This window comes from Rhipicephalus sanguineus, chromosome 8 (genome assembly GCF_013339695.2).
Source record: "Rhipicephalus sanguineus isolate Rsan-2018 chromosome 8, BIME_Rsan_1.4, whole genome shotgun sequence".
NCBI lineage: Eukaryota > Metazoa > Arthropoda > Arachnida > Ixodida > Ixodidae > Rhipicephalus > Rhipicephalus sanguineus.
Window position 1 is genome coordinate 23612834 of NC_051183.1, and position 26202 is coordinate 23639035.

At 46.6% G+C, this 26202-nt stretch overlaps 2 protein-coding genes across 5 annotated transcripts in view; one reads left to right on the plus strand and one right to left on the minus strand.

The window, feature by feature from the left end:
* Nucleotides 1–13645, plus strand: part of LOC119401552 (uncharacterized) — a 40772-nt gene extending 27127 nt beyond the window's left edge. For 2 of the 4 annotated variants that reach the window (XM_049418788.1, XM_037668445.2), the window contains exons 8-9: nucleotides 7993–8622; nucleotides 9521–10903. In XM_049418788.1, the coding sequence (XP_049274745.1) occupies nucleotides 7993–8622; nucleotides 9521–10531 (1641 nt within the window). In that variant the 3' untranslated portion in view covers nucleotides 10532–10903. Of the gene's footprint in view, nucleotides 1–3045; nucleotides 3455–7992; nucleotides 8623–9520; nucleotides 10904–12977 lie in introns of those variants that run through there. The other 2 variants (XM_037668449.2, XM_049418789.1) reach the window with 2 other exon arrangements.
* Nucleotides 1–26202, minus strand: part of LOC119401555 (tryptophan--tRNA ligase, cytoplasmic) — a 434281-nt gene that overhangs the window by 57817 nt on the left and 350262 nt on the right. The gene's annotated exons all lie outside the window — the stretch shown is intronic.

The following is a 26202-nucleotide window of genomic DNA, read 5'->3' on the forward strand; positions in this document are numbered from 1 at the left end:
CAAAGAGTTTGCCGATTTCGCCGAGCAATGTGACTCAGTACGTCACATCAAGCTCGCGGTTTCGAGATCAAGTGGCCTGGCGGAACAAGGTGCGCAGATAGTCAAGCGCATCATGAAAGAGACTGTGGAATCTCATGACGTTTTTTGATTACGAGTATTATCGTGTGTCTGCACCAGAGGATGGCCATTCACCTGCCCAATTGTTACAGGGACGGCGCTTGCGCACCAACGTTCCAGAACACAGAACAGAGCTCGGATACCCAATAGCTAAGCGTCAACAGGAGGCCATGGGCAATACGCTGCACCCTCTACAGCAAGGAGACATTGAGCTAGTACCGGACGACAGCTGGTCACAAGAGGCCAGGGTGCTTCAAGAGGTAGCTTTCAGGTCCCGCATCGCGGCGAAAGATGATGGAAGGTCTCTAAGACGGAGTTGGCAACACCTGCTTCAAACACAGGAAGGATACCACAGGATAGACGAAGATTTCAACGGCACCTCTGGAAATAGCCTGCAAAGCGAGAGGCCTCGGCTTCTGCAACATGGCCCAAGTGCACCAGGCTTCAGTGGTCATCCACTAGACCACGCACATGATTTCTCCCATTGTGAGGCATCGCAAGCGGAGCACCGAAGGTTGACCCGTCAGCGCAAGGAGCCCCAACGGCTGCAATACGATGCGAAGTTTCGTCAAGTCTCCTAACTTCTCTTACTGGCTCTGTTGTGGAAAAGTTCTGCGTTCCTGGTTACATTAAGTGAAAGAAGATGCATCGTACTTCGCTCCTTCGCTTCGCTTCCCCCTCGCGCCCGAAGCTGGAGAGAGGGACACAACCTTATTCAGGGCATAACGTGGTCTTTGAAGTTAGCTTGCCACCGGTTCGAAGGGCGGCGACCAGCAGCTTGTCAACGTGGCTTTTCTGGTCTAGTTGGTTGAGTGTATCAAAAGGTGTCATAGCGTTAGCCGACGCGGACGAGGAAAACACAGCGGGACGAGCGCTAACTTTCAACTGAATGTTTATTGACAGAAATAAGTAGAATAAGAGAACAGAAACAAGTAGTAGATTCGCACACGGAAGAAGGGGAGGTGCCTGAACGATAAGCTAACAGAACGTAAGCAGAAATTGAGTAGATATCATCGTCACGTGTCTGTGCATTGTAGTGACTGTGTATGCGAAGCTTTGTTTAAAGAGTGCACTGCTGTGTATTGGAATGCAGATAACAACACGCGAGACTGCGGACGCCATCCTGATAGCGAGGGCCGCTGACAGCTGCGTCAGCTGCCCTTCGGTGGTGCTGACGGCAAATAAATTGAACATGGCAGGTTTTCATGTCGGGTGGATTGGACTTTTTCCGCTGTACTGATCTACTTATACTGCTGCTTCTGACAATAAGCATTCAGTTGAAAGCTATCGCTCGTCCCAGTGTGTCTGCGTCGCCAGTTGCTGCTAGCGCTATGGCACCTTTTGATGCCACTAGCTTTCCACGACCGTTTCGGCCCGGTTAATCACTCCTGCCTGAATAAGGTAGTCAGTTGCCGACAGGAGTGTCTCCCGCGCCTCGAAGGCAGAACCTGGCGGTGTTGTTTTCGGAGGGGGGTTACCCTCGGATTCTCAAAAGAATGCGATTCTGGGTAGCCTTCATGCAGTTGCAATGTCGGCAGTTTGGTTGAATTTCATCTGGGTAAGTTTTAGATGGCCGTTAAAGGCTCGGAAAAGAATCTGTTTGGATGTGCTTCTAAATCGTAGCCTGTTTCCTTTGTTAGGTCCGTATGTCTTGCGATTCTCTCTGTAATACGCGGTAATCTCGGAAGCTATAAAAGGTAGTCAAATAAAGAGATCAGGGTTAATTTTTGCCCAACCAATCAAGGTGTTGCTAGACTCATACGCTCACGCAGAAACTCGTTAGACTCATATTATACAAGGCATACCGTTGCATAAGTTAATTCCAAGGTATTAATAAGTAGTTACCTAAGAAATAGACACGTCATAAGGAAAGTGAAGAGGATTTTGACTGCGAGTAGGAAAATCAATCAATGGAAGCATGCATGAATATAGCCAATATGTACCGCGTGAGGTACGCGCTTGTAACTTATCACCCTTCGGTTTTATATGTGAAACGCCATGATAGCGACAATGGCTAGGTTTCTCCATGACTGCCCCTATAAATAACTGAATATAATATTAGTATAGCAATTCCAAACGCCTTGGTTTCCCAGGCGCCTTTAAAAAAGGTCCTGTAACATTCGCAGCTGTCTTACATCAGCTTCATCCTGGGTACAATATATCCAGAATAAGGCTGTATTTTATTTGCCCCACACAACAATGGTGAAGGACCACCGGCTAAAAGCTGCAATATTGTAGCTTGAGTGCGTCCTAGGCCTAACACAATACATACATGCTAAATACATGGCAGAGAAACAAAAAAGCAGTCAACAGTAGCATAATATATAAAAAAACAGAAGCGTACAAACTGCACCTTACAATATGTTGTTTGTATTCTTATGGTGTTAGGGTGAGTATGTCGCCGTCATTTGTGTCCTATGTGTTTAAAATCGTTGGCAGTAGGAATTGCATTGTTTGTTTAGCATAATTTTCTTCTTGTACGAAGAACGGACCACTTTCCAGCACGTCTAGTACAAACAGCTTTGTCTTTTAAGGTTAGACCAGCTAGTGATTTCAGACTGAAGTGTGAATATGTGAAGTTTTCGGCACGGTGGCCGAAAACTTCACATATTCACAGTTCTGCTCAAGCATAATAATCTATTCCATGTAGTGTTTGATTTATGCTACTCTTAAGGTTTCTCACGGTATCGTCACAACGTTACTCAGATTTTCACATCGTCAGAGGAGATTGACAAGCAATATTCTACATGGCAGGAACACTTCATAGTGCAGGCGAATCAGCTTGACATGCTCATACGATTTTCCCAGGTTCTTGGCAAGTGACGTCGCGCATTTTTTAGTATGTGCTAATATCGGAATGATACTTCCGAGTAACTTTCGTTAAGACGTTTCGAGACTCAAATTTGCTAATGTCAACGCTTGTTCCAGCCGCACCACCCGAATTTCCGCAAGAACCGATGCATTGTCCACTAGCTACAAAAGGAACATATTTTCCGGCTTCACAGTACGGCATGCTTTATCGCATGAGTGTGACCGACCATACTGAACAAATCACGCCACACTTCCTGTCATCTTTATCATTTCTTCCAAACTTCAAGGCTCCTTCTCTTATACCTTTGTTAAGCTAAGGGGACGTTTTTTTTTTTCAGCGAAAGTTAATTAACTATCTTTGAAATACTGGAAAGTATTTCAAAGATACTAACAAATTGTTTTCATTTTCTTTTCGCAAGGCACCGACTTGCTTCCCAGCCTAATTATTGCATTAAGTTCTGAATAATACTTACTACGGCAATTCTTTGAGTTTCCTAAGCTCGTGAGTTGAATGATGTCCTAAATGTGTGCTCTTTAGGTTTATGCCAATAATAAATGTAATATAAGAAATTACATACCTCAGCTGCTGTAACTTGGAGTGTAAAAATTTGTAGATACCATGTGCAAATAAAGGGCACCATTGTGCGAAAAAAGCATTGAAGTGAATGGCTCCCAGAACAATATTAAACTATTATAAGGTTCTCCACCAAGTTTCTCCCTCATATGTCAGTACCGGCAGAATGGAATAATTTTAGACTTCACCTTAGGGACAGCGGTAACTTACCGGTAATGTTTCGGGAATGCAGGTTCTATGCCTGCCCATCGTTATTCTTTTGTGACATTCCTTTGATTATGCTCACCTGTTAGTAATTGACTTGGGTGTACATTCATTCGCGCATATTCTAGAGGCCCGTTTTAAATCGTGAGTTCTTGTTCGTTGTCTAGGCTATTAAACACTACCTTTTTTTTTAACACGAAATTGTTTTATGCTGGGGTCCACCACGGCTCCACTGACGCATTTCCGTCACGGATATGACGTTCTAAAATATAAAGACTAACATATGGTAAAGAAAAAACTAGAAGGAAAAGTTCCGCCACCGGGAATCGAACTTACGACCCCTCGATCCCCAGCGCGCAGTGCGAAACGACTCCGCCACAGACGGCACGTTCTTCGACATACTAACGGCGTGCTATTTATATACACCATTTGCTGGTTGCTGTACTCGGACATCGCGGTACATCAGCGTGTTTTCGTTATCACTAGCGAGATGGCGCGAAGGGCTCGAACGGCGCGCGTCGCCTCACGCGTTGAGATGAGCGTGTGCCTCTACAGGGCGTGGTCGCTCCTGCGCGCGCGCTAATCTTGTACGTCTTGCGCTGTCACCGCAAGTTTGCGCTGAAGTTACAGAGAGCACGAAGGTCGCTTCGCTCACTGCAGCGGCCGCTTTTGCGAAAGGAGCGCGCTTCTCACAAATAAATAAGTTGCAACTGTGACAGTTCGCGCTCATCCTGTGTATACTTATGCGTTCGTTTCGTGCGTCCTCCTTTGGATTTAACCAGCGCGCTTTACCTGTCGAGCTGTGACAGTTCATGCTCATCCTGTGTATGTTCGTTCCGTGCGTCCTTTCTGCTTGAGCAGCGCGTTGCAAGTTTCGAGCGGCGTGCCGTTCTTCACGTGACATTACAACTTGTTGCTATAGCATTCATTCCTTCGCCCTCGGGGCGAAACAATACACAAAAAATGCTCAACTACGTCTGTGAAGACACGTTTTACTTTCGTGTTATACCGATTGCTATGACAGAGGGATCAACCATGCTTTTTTTTCATGTTATCTTCAATCCTACTTTAACACATTAAAAGAAGTTAAGGACTACGCATCATGAGACGAAACGAAAAATGGTAGGCATAACATTAGAAGCGAAAAAGACAACAAAAGTATTTCTATCTATCTTGAAAAAGTGTTATACTGCGCTAAAAACACGAGACAGAAGTCATTACATGCGCAGACTCGCAACTGAATTTTATTACCTGAAAGGTGACGTGTACACGGTGATCAGAAACGACATCACCTCATTGGCCAGCCGAATTTATAACAAATTTGCCGTCACGATCTTGCGTCTAGATATTGCACTTCACAATTGCTAAGTACAAACGACGGATCTCTAACGCGGCCACGTGTTTTCTTATCGGCTAAGCCTCAAAAAGTTCACGTGTACTGCGGTCTTTATAACGGCGTAAAACCCTATTTGTTTCCAGACGCGGAACGTATGTCTTCTATATCTTTTCTCACGCCCTGTAGTACTTAATCACATTGTAATATTCATCGAATGAACAGTTCTTAAAATTCTCATTTAATGTATGTTTAATGTATGTAACTTAAAGGGGTCATGAACCACCCCATGGGCTTGGTGAAAAAAAAAACACACCCCGCGGATAGCAGACACCGCCATGAACATCTCAGCCAGATCTTGCAGTAGTGCTCGGCAAGGATGATCTAGAAGTGGAGCGCGAAGTTGCCATTTTTTTCAGGTGCCCACTTTTCATACAGAGCCCTGTGCTCACTCTCTTTAGAGCTGCCGACGCCTGCTGTTTGGAGTCGCGCAGCACGAGCAATACTATTGGGCAATAGCCGACATAAACCAAGAGTGGCGTTTGAATCAGATGCGCTTTCTGCCACGGTGCGCCGTCACGCCCCATAGTCTGCAAACATTACAAAGTGGTCACACTAGCTCGCACAGGAATAGAAACGGGAAAGAGCAATCGCGTTCCATCACGCGCGCTCAGTCATGACGTGCGCTGGCGTACCTTTCCCCGTGCCACCCCTCCCAGAGCAGCTTCCAGCGCGCTCGTCGGGACGAGAGTAGAGAGAAAGCGCTTTAGGCATGCGACAAATCACCGTAACTCCGCTCCTTCTTTAAGGATTCGAATCACTTTTGTGGTAATCGATTCGTGAGACACTCTGATACAGAGGTCCGAGGTTTTTGTTCTAAGTCGCAATACACACACACCATTCCTGAATTGCTTGGACATGAGCATTCGTAAATTTCAGGAGCTCGGAAAGACGCGTCGCCTAGAAACAGTGACACGTCAGCCAACCTCGCACGCAGCTGTCGTGAGAGGAGCACACGAAGCGGCAACTGATCCGTCTTCACGCGACGAACTTCAAAGGTCTAGGTGTTCCTTGTTGAATGCGCACTGCCGCTGCTCTTGAATAAAAGACTGGCGAAATCACTACACGCATGCTCTACAGATGTTATCTCTCACGTAGGTGAACGCTTACACTGATCGTGAAACCAATACATTCGTTTCGCGCATTGTCGCTTTTGCTCAGCCCGCTACATTGCAATGCTGAAAAGCTCAGAAGTCATATCTCGAAGCTTATGGACGTAACGCACTCCGCCATTTTAACAATATATGCCCTGAAAATATCAATAAAAGATTCAACTTTTCGTTCGAATAATATTTTTCTCCAGAAAGCGGTGATGCGATGTGCCTTTCAATGAATGCATCCCCCACTGCCCACTATGGATCTTTTTCCAAGCGATAAACCACCAGTCTAACATTCAAACAGTTCAGGAGAGTTCCCGAGATGTAAATGCTCACCGTAACATCAATGTTCAACGTATTATTCTGATTTAATGGTTATGAAAGTGGCAAGGCGGTGCACTGTTCCTGTATTGGCAGTTTCTTCTTGGACATAGCTGAGCTTGATTTCAAAATAAATGCTTAAGGATGTATAGTTTATATGTTCGTATATAGCGCGCCAGCGGTTACACAACCAAAACATTCGGCAGATCCCACGCGTTGTGGGAATCGGTTTCATGCGAAGCAGTCAGCGAGTACTTCTATGCTGTATTTTGTTGCTTTGAGCAAAGCTTTCCAAGGCGGATCGGCGTGTTCTTGTAAGTGTAGTAGCTGTGTGCACATCGTAGCCTTACAGGCACGTCGACAACACTGTCGTTTAAACGGTAACTTATGGTGCGACGTCAAGTCAGCCCTCACGTTAGAGTACATACGTCAGTATTATCGAAACTAAGTGCACTTTATGGTGCAATCATGTGAATATCATACGTAACTTTCGTTAATGTATTCCTCCGAAGTCGAGCAGTGCTTCAATATAGCTTGCTGAATCATAGGTATACAAATATAATGTTTATTAGATTGCTATAAAAGCGGAGCCAACACTGGAACCACATACGTTAATCTGATATCACCCTTGTATCGTAGGAGCAGATATGTAGTGTTTATTCCTTTCTACTAAAATTAGGTAGCCAGCATCACAACCACAAGTGATTCCAAACCAGTTTATACACCTGGCGTGACTCTGTGGTAGAATATGTGATGGCCACGCAGAATTCTTGGCTTCAATTGTTGTTGGGATCCTAATTTATATTCTTTCCATTCGTCGGGTCAACGCTGCCGATGTCTGTTTTTCTTAACGCTCTCACATTTAAGTTACCAATGTCTGATCTCGCCGTTCCTGGGTAGATATAGACTCTCCATCACCTGTGGCGCATACCCGTACACCGCGGCCCGTGGTAAATGAGTCCGTGCCACACGTGTCTGGAGGAAAGGGCTTGACGACGTGCGCGGCAGGATTTTCATGTTATTCATGTCATGACCCGACGGTCATATTCGTCAAATCCTCTTACCCTCTCATACCAATTGTGGTCTACACCAAGTTAAGGAGGCGATCATGAAAGCACCCAGACGTAAGCGGATAGATGGATGGATAGATAGATAGATAGATAGATAGATAGATAGATAGATAGATAGATAGATAGATAGATAGATAGATAGATAGATAGATAGATAGATAGATAGATAGATAGATAGATAGATAGATAGATAGATAGATAGATAGATAGATAGATAGATAGATAGATAGATAGATAGATAGATAGATAGATAGATAGATAGATAGATAGATAGATAGATAGAAACGCTCAAAGTGCCGCAAGTTCGCTAAGAAATGCTTCGCATTGCATTTCACCAAACCAGCGTTACCGCGTTCTTCGGCGTGTATCTAATTACAACTCGCGTCCCCGGGGTTTCTTTGCCAGTGCAACTCGGCAGCACCTGAACCAGGAGCCATCAACGAACCACCTGAAGCCAACTGCTCAGCGAGGACTGTCTTCGACACCAACCGTGACATCAATATTGGTGGTGGACCTATCTGGATGCAGTACTTCGCTTCAGGGGACTGGCTGGGCGCATTCGTGGCTATGGAAGAATCGTTCAGAGACTCAGTCTTAGACCAGCAAGACAGATATGCCCGCTTCGCTCCCGCACTCGTCAGCCTTGAGCAGTACCATTGCGTCGAAGATTTCTTGGCAAAACCTTCTCCAGTACAGCCTTACTACTGTCTGTTGGCCGCATTGCTTGTCCGGAAGTACTTGCCACGAAACGTGTGGTCCAGAAGACAGGAAGGGACGTGGATGGGTGCTCTGCAGTATATGCCTTATTTCTTGGCATCCGAATTGAGCGATGAAGCCATCGCTTACCTGTGTGCCTTCCCGGTTTTCCTGGATGAGATGGGCTGTCAAGATGTTGGTGCAAACGCCCCGTCTGTCGCACCATGCCAGCCATCCCCTAAGCCAGGGCCAAACGGCGTCTCGGAAAAACCATCCAGTGGCGAAGCTCACGGGGGTGTGAACACAACTGAAACGGACACCCCAAAACCTGATTTAGAGGTGAGTTGTATTCAAATTGTGAATGTTAAATTCACGCGTATGAATTGTTGAAAGGGCAACAAGTTATGCTACAAGGCAATTACCTCCATCATTAACCACTGACAATTACCCCCATCATTAACCTCAATAACTCCTTCAAGTATCAATTTTTTCCCAGGGCCGTAACTGAATGGAATCAATTGTCAAAAGATGCAATGTTGCAACCGGCCCTAAATTCGTTTCTCTGATATTGTGTAATTATTTATTTTTGCCTTCTTTCTGTTACCGCTTTACTTGCATTTGATGTGCCTCTTTATTTCGTGATATCTTTATTGTCTATGTACCAGTGCTTATAGGTTATCTTCTTTTATTTTTGTCTACCATACTAGTCGTATCCTGCGAAAATTGCATAACGGGATGGCAGTATTTGTAAGTGAATGAATAAAATAATAATTATAGACCCGAAAAAAAACACTTTAGGATGAGGTCCAAGCAGTGACTCACTTTTATAACATGGTAAAATAATGTGCACAATGAACTGGAAATGTCTGTACGAGCAATGCACTGAAACCTGTTTTGAGGTGTTAACGAGTTTGACCGGTAACCTGTTAACTACTGTAGTAGTTTTACAGTTCAGCTGCTTAGCTCGGAGACGCTCGATGATGTGAAGACGCATTGGTGGGTAGGGGGTGCGTCACAATAACAAATGACCATACGTAATGGATACGTAGTATCATACAAGATGAAATAGCATAATGCATGCACATGACTTGTAGAGGCAACGTGATTAGAGTAAGTAAAAAAGGGTATTTCAAAGCACCACATAAAAAATGCGATAATAAAAATCGTAATAAACAACCAAGCAAGAATATTGCATAGAAACATATGGGAGTGGTGACGTATTCTTATTACCTTGCAGGGAGAAGCACGCGCAACGGCTGAATTGGGTAAGCAACATTCTCCCGTTGAGAGCTATTCGACTTGGCTGTCATCTTGGGCTTTCTCCTATTTCTTGAATTATCGGAATAATCCTGCACCTATAGGCACACTGTTTCAGGAAGACGAGGACAAGGCAAGCGCCAAGCTAAAAACCGACGAAAGGGCAAGAAACGAAGACGCTGACCGCACTGTATACTTGAACGCTTCACCTGAACCGAGCATGCGCAGCTCCCTGCGAAATCAAGGTTCGTCGGATAGCATTACCAACGCGACTGCATCGAGCAAACGAGAACTGCTGCTTTCGGCCATAGCGGGATCTCCTAGGCGACACCATGGCCTCCTCCCTAACGCATCGGAATCCAGCACCCTGCAGGAGTACCCGGTCAACACGAATCCTACGCTGGACGGCCATGCTACTAGAGATAGCTACCATCAGGCACAAGAATTAGACGACACATTTAGCGCGATGAGCGTGGCGACCTCGTCAATGGAATTAGCGACATCAGATAGCGGAAGAGATCTATCATCACCGAAGTATGCTAGCAGAGCTGACTCTAATGGAGGAACAGGGGAGTGTCCAGTGACGTGTAGGCAACTTGTTGCTTCTCAGGGAACTGATGGCAGCACTTGTGGCGCCAGTTATGAGGAGATTGAATACTATAAACGACGTAACCGGATGCATGAGTTTCGATCAGCTGTTACTCTACCGGAACACTGTCTACAGATAGAACCGGGGTGTGTTAGCTCTGCAATGGCTTCCATGCGGCATCCGTATAGACCAAGGGTCGTCTCCTCTCCAGAGCACTCCTCTGCATTGAAAGGATGTGCTTCCTCGCTACTTCCGGCAAGAGGCTTAGGCCGGGGGTTGCGAACAACAAGGTGCGAAATACCGAGATATCCTGGTGCTCTCCGAGAGGATAGCCTGGAAGCAATGAGCGCGTACGCTGAGCGTGAAGCAAACGTTGAGAGTGCCGAACATCCGTATGAGTAAACTGTCGTTGTAAGGACACGTGCATTGTACATACACTTCGATCTACATTGGGCTAGTGTTCCATACGATGTCATGTAGCAATAATAGCAAATCATGCAGGAGCAAGAACTAACTGTCAAAATGTGGTTTATAATGAAAAGAAACTACCAGGCGCCTACAAGCTCCGTTCGAAATCGTGGTGCGTTGTAAATGCTCTCTCGGGCGTTCGTTCACTGATTTGCACGTTTTCTATCTCTGTTTTTTTTTATTTAGCTTCGTTGCTTTTTGGATTTAGCTTCGTTAGCACTCAGTTTGTCGAGCCTTTTTTAGTGTACTTTCAAATATCCTGTACAAAGTGGCGCGGTTTAGTAATAAACTTCAGGTGAAAGCTAGTGAAAATCTTTCTGACGTCTTGTTTCGCTTTCCTCTCCAAACTCTTACAAGTTTGTACACGTTAGATAGATAGATAGATAGATAGATAGATAGATAGATAGATAGATAGATAGATAGATAGATAGATAGATAGATAGATAGATAGATAGATAGATAGATAGATAGATAGATAGATAGATAGATAGATAGATAGATAGATAGATAGATAGATAGATAGATAGATAGATAGATAGATAGATAGATAGATAGATAGATAGATAGATAGATAGATAGATAGATAGATAGATAGATAGATAGATAGATAGATAGATAGATAGATAGATAGATAGATAGATAGATAGATAGATAGATAGATAGATAGATAGATAGATAGATAGATAGATAGATATTCTTTAGTCTCCGTGTGTGTACGTTATCTCATGATGATCTATAAACTCGCCCAAATCGCTACTTTGCTAATTCAAATTGTAGGATGGTGGTATCGTCATTCGGGACGTTTATGTTCTAGTCACGTGACCCCCGGCTCTATTGGTGCAGATGGACCATCCCGCTTACGGATGGCCTAGATGTTACAGCCACCGGATGTCCCTATGTCGCGTCTTCCGACAATAGGGAAACAGGCCTTACCGAGGCATTACGGCAATGGCTGTTGCAGCTGAGTACAGATTGTTTCGCCATTGCTAAACTAATCGCGAAACTGAGCAAGAAATCGAAATGCTCTGAAACATGCTTGCAAAGAAAGTTGTATACGTGACGGGGAGATAATTACACGCTTTGGTCCTCCACGATGGACCAGTGGTTATGGTGTTCGGCTGCTGACCAGAAGGTCATGGGTTCGATCCTTGCCACGGCGGTCGAAATTCGGGGGAGGCTAAATTGTAGAGGCCCGTGTACTGTGCGATGTCAGTGCACGTTAAAGAACACCAGATGGCCGAAATTTCCGGAGCCCTCCGCTATGGCGTGCCTCATAAACATATGGTGCTTTTGGTACGTAAAACCCCGGATAATATTAATTGCACTAGTTGTTATTTAATTATAGCTTAAACACCCCGAAGGTATACAACAAAACGCACAAGCGATAAGTAACAGTTAAAATTTTCTATAGAAAAATGCTCGAGCACAGCATGCCGCGGTACGTGCGCAAAGGCACACAGTCAGTCACAACACAGCATGAAAGACCTGTATTTGCATATACAAGCGCATTGAAGCGCTCGTTTCATCTTATTTTTAAGATGTGCGAAAAAGGTGTCGATATTGCTGTTATGTTGCTAGAGGGACCTCGAACATTTAAAGGGGTCATGAACCACCCCTAGGGCTTAGAGAAAAGGCACATGCTGCGGATAGCAGGTACTGCTATGCGCAGCTCAGCCAAATCTTGCAGTCGTGGGCAGCAAAAAGCATTTAGAAGAGGAGCGCGAAGTTGCCATATCTCAGACGGCCACTTTTTCATACAGACGCCTGCGCTCACTCTCGGCAGAGCTGCCGGCGCCTGCTGTTTGACGTATAACTACATGTAGCATGCTATTAGCCGATAGCTGACATAAATCAAGAGCGTCGCTGGGATCAGGTGCGCTTCTTTCCACGGGGCGCTGCGACGTGCCTCCGCTGAGCTCCATAGGCCGCTTACACAGTGGGCCACACTACACATTACACATTACGCACTGCATTACACAGTGCGCCACACCCACGCACAGGAATCACAACGGGAGAGAGCGATCGCGCTTCATTAATGCGCGCTCAAAGTCATGACCCGCTGACGTAACTTTTCTCCATGCCATGCATACATGTGTAGCTTACAACGCGCTAGTCGGGACGAGAGAAGAAAGCGCTTAAGACGCGCCACCACCACCTGTAACTCAGCTCGTTCCCTAGGGATTCAGAAATTTTCGTGTTAATCGATTCGGGAAGCAATAGACTTCTATACAGAGATCATTCGATGATTTCTTGGAAAAGTGGTTCATAACACTTTTATGATGCACTCGCAAGATTGCAGCTACACCACTGATATCTTTAGAATGCGCCCACCAAATCCGTCGAACATTGGACTCGGCACTCTTCAAAATTTCCAATGCAGACTGCCGGTGCAGCCGACGAACAGTACCACGTCGCTATCGGTGTCCCGCACGAAGTCAAAGGTCACAGGCAACAACCGGGTTCGACCGATGTGGAGCACCAGCGCTCGCCTCTGGCAGCAGACATTCCCGTATTACCGGTGCTGGACGTCAGGCTCGGAGAGTTGCTGGTGTGGTATTACGCCGTAGAAGAATACTTGGCCAAGCTCGGCGTTTTCGACGACACGGAAAAGTTTCAACGTATGACATCATTTTTGTCCCCCTCTGTGTTGAATCAGCTGGACGATATCCTTACGTTACCTCCCCCAACGCACGCGTACGAGTGCTTGCTCATCGCTGTCTTCAAGAGAAGCAAATCGGCCAGGGATGGTGGCGAGGGTGTCGTCTCTGGCGACGAATTTCTGGAGGAACTGCCTTACGAACTTGTTATGAAGTTCTCGAAAGTTGATGCTGCAGTGAACGAGATGAACCCACCACCGTTTTCTGGGGAGGAACACGGTTGTTGCGCCTGTCGTGACAGGGAGAGGCTGTTCGGTGATACAGACACTTATTTTTAGTTCTATCAAGTGTTTTTTTTTTTCAATATTTTTATTTCGTCAGGGCCATGTCCATGCGTCATCCGGCGACGGTGATTTTATCTCCGACTCAGCGGGCCGACGTATAGAGTTTCATATACACTAGAGGGCAATCTGGCGCTAGTGTCTATGGGAGCTGCAACGCATGACGCTTAAGCCAGCATGAGAATGATGGGTAACACTCAGATTTGCCTAAGCTTCGTTCTTACGGCTCCGTAAGGCATGCAGCCACTTTGTAGCCACTTTGTTGCAAAACGAAGTGAAGTTTAGCGGTTACACTCTACCACCTTGACCTTTCTAGGCTCACCTTTCTAGGCTCAACAATTCAAATCGGCTTTCGAGTTTCCCGACGGGACTGTTTTCGTCCGAAACAAAAGCCAAAACACAACAATAAGCAAAGCCACTACTGCGTGTTGAAGCCACAAGCCCGGAGACAAGGCAAATCCATGTACTACCATAATTCCTACAGTGGATCAATGATCGCAGCGCCACAGTTCCGTGTAGCGAATATTCCACGAAACCCAGGCGCGCTGACATTCTAAATCTAGGCGTGATGTCTTCTCCATTCAATCTAATTAATGCAAATGTGTATTGCTCTTGATCATACAAGCATGACAAACGTCACACCTCAAGTTTTAGTTTTCTATTATGCGCAAACGTGTCCAAAGTTACTTCTTAATTTAAGCGCCTATTTTCTCTGGGTTATTTGGGTTACAATGCATATGCGCAAATTTGACCAAAGTTACTACGTCCTAGTTGAAACGCCTATATTCACTTGCTTATTTGGGCTACAAACACTATGCATCAGCTCCATTAAAAGCACCTTTAGGCAGCAATAATTAAGGTACGCTGCGTTTTTTAATGTTATGTCGACCTTATCAAATTTTACTACAACGCTTGAGCAAACTTGTTCATTTTTTTCTATACCAGCAGGACGCGTAAGGCAGCCACAGTGGTATTACCCTGTGGCAGATGTAAAGGACGTCTCCATGACATCTGAGCAAAGCACATAATAGTGATCCATTTGCTAGACATGTGGGCTAATGTGCTTGAAAGTGAAATGGGCTTTAGGTTTATGATAACGGTCAGTACATGCTCTGGGAAATCTACTCCAAAGTACCATAGATGGCATGTCTGCCACATCACTGATAAGATGTCATAATATGCCTTGTAGCTGCTTTATCATGCTTATCCCCATCTTGGCACATTGATCCTAGCTTTTAGTGTGTGTGTGTGTGTGTGTGTGTGTGTGTGTGTGTGTGTGTGTGTGTGTGTGTGTGTGTGTGTGTGTGCGTGCGTGCGTGCGTGCGTGCGTGCGCGCGCGCGCGCGCGCGCGCGCTTCTGTTCTCTACCGCAACAAATATTTCTAGGGGCACATGTAAGCTCTTTGCTCCTGTTTTAAAGAGATCCCGAGCTGTTGTAGTCATACGCTTTTCTGGACGTATTCAGGGCTCACAGTAAGCAACAATCGAACCAGAAATAATTGGGATGTCGAAGAAAATAATTGACTTCTTTTGACATGCTAGCGTTGCTGTCAGCAGGCCCTCTTTTTGCCAGGCATATCTTTATAGAAAATCTCACTGAAACTGTTGCTTCGAGAATAAATCTCGCCCTACTCGCTTTGATGCGTTCATTCAACTGTGTCCGGAGATTCTTTTGCCTTCTGAAATGTTCGTCATGTGAACACCAGGCGTAGTATTGGGCTGCCATCAAGGTGAGAGCAACTCAGCTACTTATATATTGTCGTTCATGTTTTTAGCAATATTTTTGCATAGCTGCTATTTGGCTAATTTGGGCCATTTCTAGGCTGGGCTAGCTCGTTCTCGTTCCAACTTTTCAAAAAAAGTTTCCGCAGCTTCCACTGAGTCACGCAACGCTGAGGCGAAGCAGAGCATGTAGGCTGGTTCTGGCTTGACTATACGCATAGGCATGCGCAGAGCTCCCCTTCAAGGGGGGGGGGGTATAGGTACGTCGCGGCGCCCCCCTCCCTATTAAGTCAATGTATGGGGCAGACTTTGCGCCCCTCTCTTCGTAGGTGACTAAAGGGGCGGCCGCCCCCCTTCCCCCCCTGTGCGCACGCCTATGACTATACGTGCATTCACACGCCGATGCACGAAGTGTTCGCTTGATCACACTGTAAATCACGAGTATTGGCTAGATATCGGTCGAGTTCAATGAAGTGTTTCTATTTCTTTCATTTTCTCTCTCTCTATTTCTTTCTCTTTCTTTCCGGCTGTTTCTATTTTTTCTATTCCCTTCCTTTCTTCCTCTTTCTTTCTCTATATGAATATATAGAGAATATATATAAAGAGGAAGCGAGAATTCGCTTCCTCTTTATACGCATATCTTTCTCTCTCTCTCATTGGTTCTTTTTCCTTGTTTCTCTCTCGTTCTCTCTTTCTGTCTTCATCTCTGTTTCAAATGTGAAGCATTTCTTAGAGAACCACGGACCCTTAGATCGTTTCCATCTACGTATCTATCTAGCCGCCACTGTCTGGGTGCTCTCCTGATCGCCTTCTTGGGTTGCTGTACATCAAAATTGGTAAGGGAGGGTAAGACGACTGTTGGGTCATGACATGAATAACATGAAAATCCTGTCGCGTACGTCGTCAAACCCTTTCCTCCAGACACGTGTTGCACATACCCGTATACCATGGGACGGGTATGCGGGTATGCCCACAGGTAATCGACAGTTTATATCTGCCCAGGAACGGCGAGAACAGACATTGGCAATTTAAATGCGAGACTGGTAAGAAAACCCGATATCGGCAGCGTTGACCCCACGAATGCAAGGAATAAAAATCCGGATCGTAGCAGGAATCGAACCCAAGCTTTCCGCAATGAAGGAAAGAACATTAATTTTAAGGGCTCCTTTTCTTTGTTAGACAAAATACTAATGATGACTAACAGACAATAATGCTAAGGAATGTATACGGGGTGTTATTTGTAGTAATTAGGATATAAAATGTGAAGAAAGTAAAGTGGGCGAAAAGATAACTTGCCACCGGCAGGGACCGAACCTTCGACCTTCGAATAACGCGTCCGATGCTCTACCACTGAGCTGCGGCGGCGGTCATCCTCCCGTCCACTTTATAATACGTGCATTTAAACCTAGGAGTGTGAGTCAGCGCTGATCGCAGCCATGGCGGCGCGTGTGGAACACTCTTTTAGATGCGACGCATCTCTTGCTCGGGGGTATGTAAGGCGGCGTGGTAGTCCGCACTCACACTACGCATGCGCGCCTCTCCTTCTTCCCTCTCTTCGACAGCTGCTCGTTACTCTCTCCAATTCTCTACAAGCACCTGCTTGCGCTTCTCCTGCGTTCTCGCTTTTGCTTTCGCGGTGCATGAGCTACTCTCTGCGCTCCTCTGCTCCTCTAAGCGGTTAGAGCGCAGCGCGTGTTCAGTGCAGCGCTTGCTTTGGTTGACTCCGCTTGACTCCATTGGTGCTTCCGATGAAGCGTGATGGAAGCAACAGTCCCTACAGTGAGTGGGCTGACGCAAGCACGCGTCAGCATCAGCCCAATTGCGTCCACTCAAGACAAAGCTGCGAAACGAAGGGCAGCGAACTACCATTCACGACACATGCATTGATCACGTCTTCACCAATTTCAAGATCCACCCACTGCACCAAGATCCTCTCACGGTTCACTTCAGCGAACACAAAGCCACCCTCATCAAAGCAAAGTGCATACCTCAAGTACTTGATGCTGCTCAATAAAGACCTTCGTGAACCGCTTCAGCTTTGTCTACAACGTTATTAACACCGTTAATAACGATCCGAGGTCGGCATCATGCCCAACGAACGCCAACGGAGCGCGATTGTGCAAGTTCTCCGGCTTCGCATCGCCTCATGGTCCCCTTTAGCGGGAGATGGGGTAATTTATTTCTGCCTGTTGGCGTCACGTAACACGTGATCTTTTTAAGAGCTGGCAGATGACCAATAATCCCTCGCATACTACCTGAGGGCATCAAGTCTGCCAGAAGGAGACCCTCGCTGTGAAAAAAGGAAATCACATGAAATATAATGGCTCGTTTTCTTTTGTTAGACACAATACTAATGAGAACTAACAGATAATAATGCCAAGGAAAGTATAGGGGGTGTTATTTGTAGTAAATAGGATATAAATGTGAAGAACGTAAAGTGGACGCAACGATAACTTGCCGCCGGCAGGGACCGAACCTGCGACCTTCCAATAACGCGTCCGATGTTGTACCACTGAGCTACGGCGGCGGTCATCCGCGTGCCAGTCAGGTACTCTAACAAAGAGCCAGGCCAGGTCTTGAAACTGCTTTGAAAAGAGACCCTAAGCAGGCGTAATGTCGGTGTAACGTGAATAGTAGTTGCAGTGCTTGCTATATAATTTTAATACAAAGCAATAAACATAGGTGGCGAGACGCTGGAAGTTGTAAAGGAGTACGTCTACTTAGGACAGGTAGTAACCGCGGAGCCGAACCATGAGAGTGAAATAACTAGAAGAATAAGGATGGGATGGTGCTCATTCGGCAAGCATTATCAAATCATGAATGGTAGTCTACCACTATCTCTCAAGAGGAAGGTATATAACAGCTGCATCTTACCGGTACTTACCTACGGAGCAGAAACCTGGAGACTTACAAAGAGGGTTCAACTTAAATTGAGGACGACGCAGCGAGCGATGGAAAGGAAAATGATAGGTGTAACCTTAAGAGACAGGAAGAGAGCAGAGTGGGTCAGGGAACAAACGGGGGTTAAGGATATCATAGTTGAAATTAAGAAGAAAAATGGATATGGGCCGGGCACGTAGCACGTCGGCAGGATAACCGGTGGTCATTAAGGGTAACTGACTGGATTCCAAGAGAGGGTAAACGCGTGAGGGGAAGACAGAAAATTAGGTGGGTAGATGAGATTAAGAAGTTTGTAGGTATAACGTGGCAACAGAAAGCACAGGACCGGGTTGATTGGCGAAACATGGGAGAGGCCTTTGCCCTGCAGTGGGCGTAGACAGGCTGATGATGATGATGAGGATGGTGAATAAACATTACATATGCACTCCTATGATACAACCATCATGTCGAGTTAACGTCTGTTGTGGTTCCAGTGTTGGCCCAGCTTCTATCGCAGTCTAATAAACAATACATTTGTATTCTTGTGATACACCAAGCTATATTCAAGCGTTGCTCTACCCTGGAGGAATACGCTAATGCAAGTTCCGTATTAACATCGTTGCACCGTAAGGTGCACTTCGTCTCGATAATACTGACTTCTTTGCTCTAACATGAGTTCTGACATTACGTCAGACCATAAGATACTCTTTAAATGCCAGAGTAGTGGACGTTTCTGGTAAGGTCACGATGTGCACACTACTACTACACTTACAAAAAGATGTCGATCCACCTATTAACGCTTGGCTCAAAGCCAAGAAATGCAGTATGCACAATTACTCGCCGACTGCTTCGCATGAAACCGATTCCCACAAGGCGTGCGATCTGCCGAATTTTTAAAATGCGAAGCATTTCTTAGCGAACTCCAGGCACTTTGACCGTTTCGGTTTACGTATCTATCTATCTATCTATCTATCTATCTATCTATCTATCTATCTATCTATCTATCTATCTATCTATCTATCTATCTATCTATCTATCTATCTATCTATCTATCTATCTATCTATCTATCTATCTATCTATCTATCTATCTATCTATCTATCGATCTATCTTTCTATCTATCTATCTATCTATGTAGTCGCCTATGTCTGGGCGCTCTCGTGGTCAAGGAGAGAGTACTAGGACGAGGTAGTGCCCGGAACGAGCTTCGAAAAGTGAAGCCCAAACAAGGTCAATCCGATCGTGGCGCTGCGATCGGTAGTCTGCAATGTGTCCTCGTTTAAGAACTGCGCGCGGCTCCACCGAAGTGGCAACACTTTTAATAAATGCTAGCAGTTACTGTATTAGTGATTATGTACATGTTAAGAGATTATGCTTCAGCTGATTTGTAACCTTCAAAACCGGGATTTCTGCTGCCCCAACGATTTAAGGCCTATTCAGGAGGTTTAAGTCCTCTTTTACCTCACCTCGCAGGCAAACCACATCAATGTTAGGCCCAAATAAAAAAAATTCAGCTCTCTGCACAATGCCATGGGGGTGACGGTGCAGGCGCTTGCCTTTGCTATTTTATCACGCAAGCACTACTTCGGAGTTGCGACAGACGGTCTTTTTATCTCCACACTCTGCAAGACAAAGCTTGCGCTACGCTCCTTGGCCTGTCTATGCAGCCCCAGCAGATCTTGCAAAGCAGCTGACGACGGCTTGCGTTTTTATGGGCGTAGCTCCTCTTAGTCTAACCTTGTCCCATGTCAGGTGTAACCTGCAGTATCTCCCGAAAAGTATAATAGATGGCGCTGTCTCATACAAGTACATACAAACTGCAGTTGACTGATGATATTCTAGATGGCGCTGTACACAATCTGTGTTGGTCCAACAGAAGTGTGTGCAATAGTGCGCTTGTGTGAATCGCCACTAGATGGCGGTGGAAGTGCCGCTACTCTCCGATCGGCTGCTGCGCGGGCTGTGCCTGGGTTGCGGGGAACGAGTGCCTTTCTCAGCCTCCTGGATCGTCGCCGTACGTGTCGGATCGTTGGTGGGGCATGGACGAAGCGGAGCGGCGGGCGCGGAGGGCCGCGGCGGCTCGTGCTCGTCGCCAGGATCCCGCGGTGCGAGCCCGAGAAGCGGCGGCGAAGCGAGCGCTGCGCCTGGCAGACCTTGATGGTGCTCGTGCGTGGGAAGCGGCGCGAGCGGTCTCACATTTGCGACGTGTGTGACCGACTTTGGTTCGATAATAACCTCACCGTGGTGTTTCACACTCTTTATATGATGTACTGGACGAATTTCACGGAAAGGTTTCACGGTTTACCGATGATTCCCTCCGGAGCTTCGCCCGACTCATCATCATTCACCCCGTGGATATGCTGTGATTTTTTTAGTGAAGCTGTTTTAATCTAGGCTGTGCGGTCGTCGTCGTCGTCGTAGTAGTAGTAGTAGTAGTAGGAGGAGGAGGAGGAGGAGGAGGAGCAGGAGGAGTTGTAGCAGTAGTAGTAGTAATCACGCAGGTCACGTGACTAGATGGAGAGTGATAAAGGAATAAATAAAATGCCATGATGACGATGATGATGATGCGCGGGATCTCGGGCGCTTACAGCTTCGCTGTCTGACAAGTTTCACGATGGGGAACTGCCTGTTTTCTTTTTTTTAACACGAAAGTGTGTTATGCCGGGTTCCACCAAGACTTCAGTGACGTATTTCCGTCACGGAAATGACGTCAAAAAATTTACGCGATCCGATGGCAAAGAAAAATGTTCCGTCAACGGGCATCGAACCCACGACCGCCCGGTCCGCAGCGACAGATGCCGGGCACGCTATCGACTGCGCCACGGTCACAGACTCTAGAGGCTTTACAAACGCGCCTTTCATATCTACCACCCTACCGGTCGCTGGGTTGGTGTCTCCCTCTGGGAGCGGTAAAGTAAAGTAATTTATCATTACTGTGGCCTCCGCGATTAACACCTGCAATGCGTTACACGTCCGTCCCATTCGGCGCGTTTTCAATAGAATTTCAATGTTGTCAATGCCTTAACACGCCGCGAGGTGGCGATCTTTGCCCAAGCGAGCGTCGTAAGAGCGTCGGCCTCGCTCATAGCATCATGCTAATTCAAACCAAAAATAGCTCTGCGACGCGCGTTTGCCTCACCTGGCTGTTACACCGCGTTCTCCTCTCACGCGCTCGCCCCGAGAAAAAGCGCGGCCGGGGGAGGGGGGGGGCTGAACGACGCACTTTTTTTCCCTCTAATCCGGCCGTAGTGTTCAATCACATTTTAACATGCCACGGGATGGCGACCAAGTTCTGCGTCCAATATGCGACGCTCTTCTGGCTATCACACATCGTTGTCTGATTACGCTTCCACCGTTAACTACTACGTCTACCACAAGGTTTTGTGTAATTAGTCGTCGGGATGGAGATGTACCACCGATCATCAAAGTGGGTGCATCCACGCTTAACGGTGCTATAGCTGCCAAACATCAATATGCATTGTGCAAACTCTCTTACATCAATGTACAAGAAACATTTAGTTACTTCTGTAAGGGCATGCTTTACTTTCGTGTTATTCCGATTCCTATGACGGAGGGATCAACCATCTCTTTTTTGCCACTGCAGGAGTTCCTGACATCCTGGGTCTTCGCAGCTTCTGTAGGGCTGTTGGTAGGGCTGTTGGTAGGGCTGTTGGTGGTAGTGTTCCCGTACTGAAGGCTGGTCATACTCGAGCCCTCTGCCAATGCCCCACAAGCAAAAGTATCGCACTTCTCTGAAGTCCCAGTACTGTGGGACTCACGCGTTCTGGCTGGCACGTTGAACTCGCGCAAGCGCGCGAGTTGAACGTGCCAGCCAGCGGCAGCGCCACCTACCCGAGCACGGAAAAGTATTACACTTCGTTTTTTTGCCAGCCATTTGTAGCCCGTATATCCCGACTGGCTACAATAGCTTGCCGGGCCTGGTCAAGGGTCACCTGTTCCGTCACGCACGCCTCCCACGACCACCACAGGGGAGTTCTGTTTTGCAGTGGCGAAATAGCAGCCTCCGGCCGTAGCGTGCACTGGTAGGTGATGTGATCCAATGACAGTGTTGCCCGAGCAGAGATTCAACGCCGCCGATGCCAGAATCGCGCTACGTTTTCATTTCACATTAGGGAGCACCGTAATTAATCATCGGTGTATATGTACGCGTTGCTGTAAGTGTTATTTGTGTGTATATGTGATCATTGTTCATCCCTGTCATATCGTACTCAACACCCGACACCTGGAGTAGCAAGCCAGGAGATGTAATGAACCAGACTAACGTATCCGGAGTTATCATTAAAAGAGTGTTGTCTAAAGTAATCGGTAATGTTTTATTTTTGCTTTAAAGGGGTCATGAACCACTTTTCCAAGTAATGATCTAATAACCTCAGTATCGGAATTTACTGCCTCCCGAATCGATTGCCGCAAAAATTTCTCGAATCCGTCAAGAATGAGCGGAGTTACGGGGGTTTGGCGCACGCTTTCAGCGCTTTCTCTCTTTTCTCGTGCCGTCGAGCGCACTGGAAGCTACACAGGGAGGGATGGCACGGGGGAAAGAAGTTACGTCAGCGCGCGTCATGAAGCGCGATCGCTCTCCCGCTGTGATTTGCGTGCGCGAGTGCGGCTTACCGTGTAGTGAGGAGTGCGGCGGCCGGCAAGTGGCGGCACCACCGTTGCAAGGAAGCTGCATCTGATTCCGAACGCCGCTCTCGATTTACGTCGGCTATCGGCCAATGAAGATGCTAGGTCTTTTGCGACGCGGCGATGCAGAGTGCGACGTCAACCGGCAGACCAACCCGCCCACCGACGAGAGTCATGGAGGAAGGAAAAACTAAGGGAGAGGCCCTATCGTATCCCAATGCATTGCGAAAGTGTGGCGGAAGTGACGTCAGATTTATGGGGGCAAACAAACCGGTACTGGGACAAACAAAACAGCAGACGCCCCGCGGCGTGCTGTCCGCCGGTGGTTTCGATTCTGCTCGATTTGTAGTCCCGGCGTAAACTTAGCGCGTATTGTGCGGTTCGCACGCAGTAAAATTTGGCAAAGCAGACGTTTACCAGGCTGTTCGTGCGTGGCAGGCCCGAGCGTTTGCGTGCTGAATTCTTTCGCGGAGCTTTTTTGTGCAAGCAGTACAGAAAGTACCGGTACGTGCCCTAACCAAAAACATTCAGCCTCTGCCCTCATCGTATTCGACCTCACCTCGCAGCGACTTACGCGTACTGGCTGGTTGTTAGGCTTTCTTTCCTTTCTCGTAGCCCTATTGCGGGCAGATCGAGTGCCCGATTAGCGGTTATGTGTGTCGTGTATAATGGTAGTGAGGCGTAGTAGCTAATTCGGCGCAAAGCCAACCTATAGTTGAGGTAAATTCACGTCGTAAAAGAAGACAAACGCGGCTGTCATGTATACGCGAATCGGGCACTTAAAGTTTGTAATTCCAGTGCGCACACAAAACACAAGCACCAGGGCAGCGAGCGCACAAACAAAGCACATACATACATCACGTAGTCCTATAACAACAAGAAACGTTTATTGACCTTTCTGTTTGAACGACACGAGTCCTCTAAAACGTACGATGCCTGCAGCGCATGGTATGTACAGGCTTGTGCAGAACGCCAAAAACAAAATTTCACGTGTGTTCCGAGTTGACCCGAACGAGTAAGAAGCAACAGAGCGCACATCCGAGAGCTCCGCATGCAAATACCATGCCTTAGTGATCAGTAATGAAGCGAACGTATACGTACAAATGAAAAGTGACACCCGGTACTGCCCGCAGTGCACGCGATTTGCACAGGGTATACGCAACAGCTGGGCATTGCGTAGCTTTCCTAACGAACACACAGAAGGAGCAGCACGCGTGAATCGACTACGCCGCTTGCACGGCGAAAAACAAACAAAAGAAGGCTGCAAAAGTTTCGCGACTCGCTCAAGGCGCGCATGCGCTTGCAAACGACGAGACGGAAGTCGCGAAATGTTTCGCTGCTCTTTCGCTAGGAGGCAATGCGGGCGTTTGCGATGCGGAGGCTTCACGAATGTGACGTCAAGGCCTCTCCTTAGTTTTTCCTTCCTCCATGACGAGAGTCAAAACCGGCCTCTGTTTGAAAAGAGGGCGCCTGAGAAAACAGCAACTTCGAGTTCCACTTGTAGCCTATACGCGGCGCGCACGACTGCAATATTTGGCTGAGCAGGTCATAGCTGTGTCAGCTTTCCGCAGGATGTGTTTTTTCAACAGGCCCAAGGGGTGCTTTATGACCCCTTTAACATGAACTTTGCCCCACTCAACAAGACGTCACTGCGAGTGTGCACTGTGTCAATCCTGCCTTCCCAATGCAGAACATTAGGCAAGCGTTGAACGGCTTTTGAGCAGTCCTCAAGGTTTCGAGCCATACGCTGCCTCACTGTCTTTGAGAATGTGACGTCATCTGACAAGGGGAAAAATTCGGCCTTGTTGGTAACACATTAGGAAAAATTTTTCAGCGCAAAATAACACAGGGACGAGAAGGGAAGACACAACACGTGCGCTAATTTTCCTAATGTCATCTGACAAGGGTGTTGCCAGCAAGACTGAAGGAAAGCGGGCTGCTGGATAACCTGCAAAATTTTTATAGACTATTTGACGGATTTTATCTTTAACGAGTAAATGAACAGTGCTACGGTAGACACGTACGCACCAAAATGGTTGTGCATTCATGGCATTCATCGTTTTGATGACCTTATTTATTACGTCGCGCAATTAAAAAATAAGGAAACATATGTTTAACAGCCCAAAGTGGCGGTGCCCATGAGTCTTATGTAAGATCGCCTATATCACGGCGCTTGTAGCATCATGCGCAGCGTTGTGGATAGCAACGGTTTAGCCATCGTGAACGGCCCCACGTGGTGTGTTGATCTTAGAGTTCAAAAGTCCCGCCATGACGTATGCAGTGACGTCTGGCTAAAAATGTGTATCACTAAATATTGAGTGCACTTGCCTTCTTTCGACGGACATGATTTCAATAACGTTATTTTGTCACTGTATAATCCCCCAAGCGGTAGCGATCTTGTTCTGGTGTAGTGTTTCTTTCCGCTTCAGGTTTCAAAATGATGTCCTCCTAAGTACGAGTACCTTGTCACGTGACTATCATATATTACTGTAAATAGAATGTTTACTTGAATGAAACTGGAATGAAACGACAATATCGTTTAATTGATCAACAAATAAAAGGAATCTCAGACCTGCCGGACGCTGGGTCTGGAATCGGTGGATGTGCGCTCTTCTACTAGGCAAAATTATCAGGTTAGGAATCTCCATTTATTAAGGTATCAAGATGAGTTACGTCGCTCTCATTCTGGTATTCTGCTTATTTCTACATAGTACATCAGAGAATCAGCCTCGTGGGTTAGAGAATTAGCGCTGTACAGTTTATGCAGATAGCTGAAGCCTGGTAGCCACGGTAGTGTTTATTTCGCAGAATCTTTTAACGAGTGGCAATAACGGCAATATAGGCAAGTGCATGGGATCGTCTATGAAAGAAAATAGTTAATGAGGACCGTGCACGGTGACAAGAAAATACTCTGGCAGGGAACGGCCTTATGCAGTCACCTAAAGACGACTCCGAAGGTGAAAGCCATCTTTTGCTTCTTTTAAAGACGACAGTCTTGGGGAACTTAAACGCAGAAATTTTGGTCTGTCTGTCTTTCAGTTTGTCCGTCTGTCACCCGATTCAGCCATAGGCCAAAGTTTAACCACTTGCTGAACGCCCAGCCATCTTCAACTGGTGGGGCCGTTCATACTTGTGAATATTGTAGATCAAAAACAAATGTTACGCATATCTGCGGTGCAACATCAATACGTAAGTATTAGATGGTGTGTTCCTTTATTAGAAAGTACATAGATACGTAATTCTAAAGACCCTAGTGTTTATTAGGCTGCGCGGAAAATGCTAGTGTTTTCTGGGCTGCGCTGCAAATGCGACGCTATGAGCCCTATGCGGCTGATTCAACATCGAGGAGGAGGACACATGTAGTACGGCCGGCAGAAGACTATCGTATTTCGATGACATTTGCAGCGAAGCACGCAGATACGC